The sequence below is a fragment of the Aspergillus candidus genome (assembly GCF_002847045.1).
Source record: "Aspergillus candidus strain CBS 102.13 unplaced genomic scaffold BDW47scaffold_4, whole genome shotgun sequence".
Taxonomy (NCBI): domain Eukaryota; kingdom Fungi; phylum Ascomycota; class Eurotiomycetes; order Eurotiales; family Aspergillaceae; genus Aspergillus; species Aspergillus candidus.
In genome coordinates, this window is record NW_020194009.1 from 91,673 (window position 1) to 95,938 (window position 4,266).

At 45.9% G+C, this 4,266-nt stretch overlaps 1 protein-coding gene across 1 annotated transcript; it reads left to right on the forward strand.

The window, feature by feature from the left end:
- Positions 1-387: 387 nt before the first annotated feature.
- BDW47DRAFT_99082 (uncharacterized protein) lies at positions 388-1,184 on the forward strand. The gene is made up of 2 exons (XM_024820807.1): positions 388-495; positions 537-1,184. Exons 1-2 carry the CDS (start codon positions 460-462, stop codon positions 759-761), a joined length of 261 nt encoding a protein of 86 aa, XP_024675456.1. The 5' UTR covers positions 388-459; the 3' UTR covers positions 762-1,184.
- The last annotated feature ends 3,082 nt before the right edge of the window (positions 1,185-4,266 follow it).

The following is a 4,266-nucleotide window of genomic DNA, read 5'->3' on the forward strand; positions in this document are numbered from 1 at the left end:
CCCATTTACAACTAACCAGCGACCAGGAGTGTGACGGAGTGCGGCGGAGGCCCAATGGCTCCATCTCTAGCCGAGTAGCTAGTTTACATTGGGAGGTAAGGTCCGAAAAGGATGCCCTAAAATAATGCCCTAGACACTGGTGCATGGAGGAGTCAATGGATGATCTATCCGATCACGCACAGTTAGCCCATGACGAAGCTTAATACTCCCTTTTCCAGTGTCTTGGAACCGTGGTCGAGAATTCATCCGATGTGTCTTAGATCGGCCAATCAACCCGCCCGATCTAAATCGATCCCCTGGGAAAATAACCCGATGAGTCTTAGCCATGGACCTGTGGAGTTCTCTATGGATGGCCCCGGGTGAAAGGAAACATCGCTAGTTTCAATAGTACCTTCCCTTACAAATTTTTTCCCCTCTCAATGTCCATCACACACACACACACACAGCTGGGTCCCGCACATGGCACTGCCCTCATTATCCGTGCTATTATCTTTAGTATCTTCTAGTTATCCATTTTTTTCGACGGCGGATGCGAGGTTCCAGTGTGCTGGGTACGAACAAACAGTTTTCCGGTCTATCACAATCATAGTAGCGCGATAGCGTGGACATTCTCCATGATGGAGGTCGCCATGCCATGGTGTCCCGACTTCCCCGAAATCGAAGTCGTGGGACCATCTTGTCATATTGAACGCCTCGAGAAACATTCAAGACACCGGTTCGTTTCTTCGGCAGCTGAACTGCTGCGTGTGGTGCATGGCTAGTGGGTTGCGTTCCCCACGAATCTCAAAGACACACCGCAGCGCGTCGAACCTGTCTCTTTCTTCCCCCCTCCCCCTGTCCTGCGTCCAGGGGCAAGAATCCTTTGAGATCTGTCAAATCGTCCACTAGTTACTGCATATGCGGGATGGGGGACAGCGCGGAAACGGGGCGCTCCCTTATGTTCCTACAGCCAATGTGAGCCCATTCGGTTCGGTTTTACTGAATTATTGTGGTTGCATCTGCTTTTTCCCCTGGATCACCCCGCTCGCTGGAGGAAAACCCGGTCATTCCAGCGTCTCTAGTAGAATATTGTAGAACTGAACTGGATTCTACATGATTGTCTCGTGCTTCGTCGGACTATAATGAACCGTCTTCCCGATTGCCGGGCTTGCAGAGGGGCTGTGTTTCTTGTGGACTGGGCTGAGCTTGCAGACTGACGAAATCCGACGATTCTCGCTCTTGGGGACGTTGACGATCCCGGTCCAGTGTCCTGGGACGAGCTATTCGCCCTCTAGTAGCAGGTAGTACTAGCCTCCAGCTAAGCCAACCCAGGTGGCGAAAGTAGTGGTGGCTCAGTAGGTACTGAGCTACACCGAGTCCGTACGAGTCCTCGTACTCGGGGGGACGACAGGCTCGATAAGATAGGAAACGAGCGAAGAAAGTCCGTAGGTATGTAATTTTCGATGTATTTCTATTACAGGGCGTGGTACGGGGCATAGTACACTTAGCGGGTTACATAGTCTATCTTCAATGTTTCTCCATCCGTGCCCTCGGCGGCACCGACGCAAAGGTAACTTTCCCCCCTCCCAATCCTAGAATAGCGATTGCATACGATCAACATGTCGATCACAGCCCCCTCGGGTAATGGAAAGTCAAAAGATTCCAAATTCCCAAATTCCCAACGACGCTAGCTCATCCGTGCCCACATGAACGGGTTCGGGTTCATGTTAGTGGTGTACTGGGCCCACGAGAGATCGGTCTGCTCTGTACCAGTGCTGTATGAGCCTATGAAGTCTTGCCGAAAAAAATATGGCTGGCTGGTCTCTGGAGCATGGCAATCAATAACCCGATCGAATATTTTGATTTTTCATTTCTCCTCATATCCTTAGTATTGTTGTCATCATTACTTTTGTGTATATTAATATTTATCGATATTTTTTTTTCGGATACTTTTTAATATTTATTCTTTTTTTATCTCGTACTGGTTCAATAGTGCCAGAAAAGAATCCTGCAGTCTGGTTACCTATGTTACTGAACAATGCACTCGCAGCGGGACCTGCCGACATTGACGCTTTTTTTTCCTCCCTCGATCTTGGTACCCCTTGACTACTGAAACGCTAACACTTTCATCGACGGCAACTAGATCGGGTTGGTTTGTCGTAATGAAATATTATTACAATTCGAATCCACTGGCTGCGTTTCCTCCCGTTCCCTTGGATCACTCAGGAATTCCTATTTCCGAACGGATAGGTGCCCCGCCCCGCCCTAGGTAAACGATGGCTGTCGCCTTTTTCCGCACCGTTTCTGTCGCTCCAGTTTTCCTGTCAGGGACTGAACCTAGACGAGCATGGGCCAGTCCGTTGTCGGTAGGAGGGGGAACGGAACTAATTGAAGGGCTGCCTAAGCGGTAGGCAGTATCATGGGTCCTAACTCCTCCCGTCCATTGGTGATATCCAGGGTCCATCCATCGATTCCATGGGTTTGGTCGATGGATCGATCGCGCTGAAGATGCAGCCACCATGGAAATGGAAGACTTGGGACAAAAAGAGATGCAGCAGGTCTTGGTGTGACTGGGATTGAATTGATTAATTGATATTTATTTTTACTTCTTATCTTGTATTTTCTTTTTTCTCTTTTCTTTTCCTCTTCTTTCTTCCTTTCTATCTATCTATCTATCTATCTATGTCTCTTTCTTCTCTTCCTTTTCTTTTTCTGTTCTCTACCCTCTCCACCCCAGTCTTCCATAGTTCCATGGATCGGTGCCGCACGATCGGTCTCTGCATCCTTCGTCATACCTGCACATCTTTAATCTATTTCTCTCTCGTCCGTTCGCCATAACTCGTATACCGGGTGGCTTTGCTCGGGCGACTGTCTTGTTCGCCCCCTGAGCCAAAGTCTCCACACCACAGCTGTGACCAGATGGGGAAAGTAGTCTGATACCTGGGCCATCGAAATAGATTAAAAAACACTGGGGACAAGCTTGCCAAGTCCAGGAGGGCCTGGTGAAGATCTTTTTTTGTTTTTGTTTTTCTTCTTTTTCTTCTTTTCCCATCTCACTTGAACGTCCCAGAATCAACGCATAGCGTGACATTCCACGATTCTGATCAAGCAATAGTAGCGAGGAGGACGAGATATGGCCCTGGGTATGTGGACATACCTGTCATGTGCCGCTATCACTTCCTCCACCCACCACCATCCACACTTGGACGACTGTCCAGGGTTCCCCCTGGCTCTTTTCCACTGTCTCTCCCTGTCTCTTACACAATGGATTCAATCTGTGCTTCACTTTACAAGGATAAAAATAAATCGAGAAAAAGATGATGAAATGAAAAAGAAAAGAGCCATAGTAATTGAGGCGCCTATTGTTCTTGTCTCACGTTGTAGGTCCTAGCACCGTTGTACTGACTCTGTAAACTATATCACATAGTCGAAAATCTTCCCCCACGATCTCTAAACAGTGGCGGTTGCAGCCTGTGTCTAATTCTCTCTCACAAACTCTTTTCTTTTCTTTTCATTTCTCTGTCCTCCATGCATTATCTTTGCTTTTCTTTCTCCTTCTGGTTGTGTGATCAGGTAGACTGGATTTTTTCTCTATTGATGATGGGTCTGATGTTACCTAAAGAAGGATAGATACTGTAGCAGGTTGAGTCCATCGCTGGGACCTCCCCACTTCTCGATCGGCTTAGATCTTTGCCATGTTGATTGATGATGATCATTATGATTCTGACAATATTTCTGTCTTGTCTTTTCTTCTTTTCTTTTCTTTGCTTTTGATTTTTCCTGCTTTTGGAAAACTCTCTTTGTACGTAGCTACGAACCTATCTGTAATTCTGGAGTTTAATTCCTGGGAAGTTTAACAGCTCTTGCACCTCTGGTTAGTTCCAGGGCTAGTTGATAGACTAGTACGGAGTACAGATTCATGAGGAGGGAGGTGATTGTTACTTACCGTACGTATTGAATCATTACCAACTGTAACAAAACCCCACCTGGAAAAAGAAAACAAATAAATAAATTAAAAAAGGAAAAATAGAAATAAAATAAAATCAAAAATAAAAAAAAATAAAAAAAAATAAAAACCAACAAAAGAATTAAATACAATACATAAAATCATTTTCACTCGATTTAATCTATTTTCTTTTCTGGATAGTCATTATTATTATTATTATTCCTCCGACAACTGTCAGCTCCGAGATCTTGGATCAGATCTTCTCCTATAGCATGCTGGAAGGTGTGGAGCAACAGCCTTTTTCTCTGACCCGTCTCCTTGGTCATTGTATTCTGCTTGTA

What these genes read in the sequence shown, in the direction of transcription:
- BDW47DRAFT_99082 (XM_024820807.1), top strand. Translation starts at nt 460, where the DNA reads ATGGCACTGCCCTCATTATCCGTGCTATTATCTTTA. An exon ending in TATCCGTGCTATTATCTTTA is followed by an intron (nt 496 to 536) that starts GTATCTTCTAGT and finishes GGCGGATGCGAG; the next exon opens with GTTCCAGTGTGCTGGGTACG.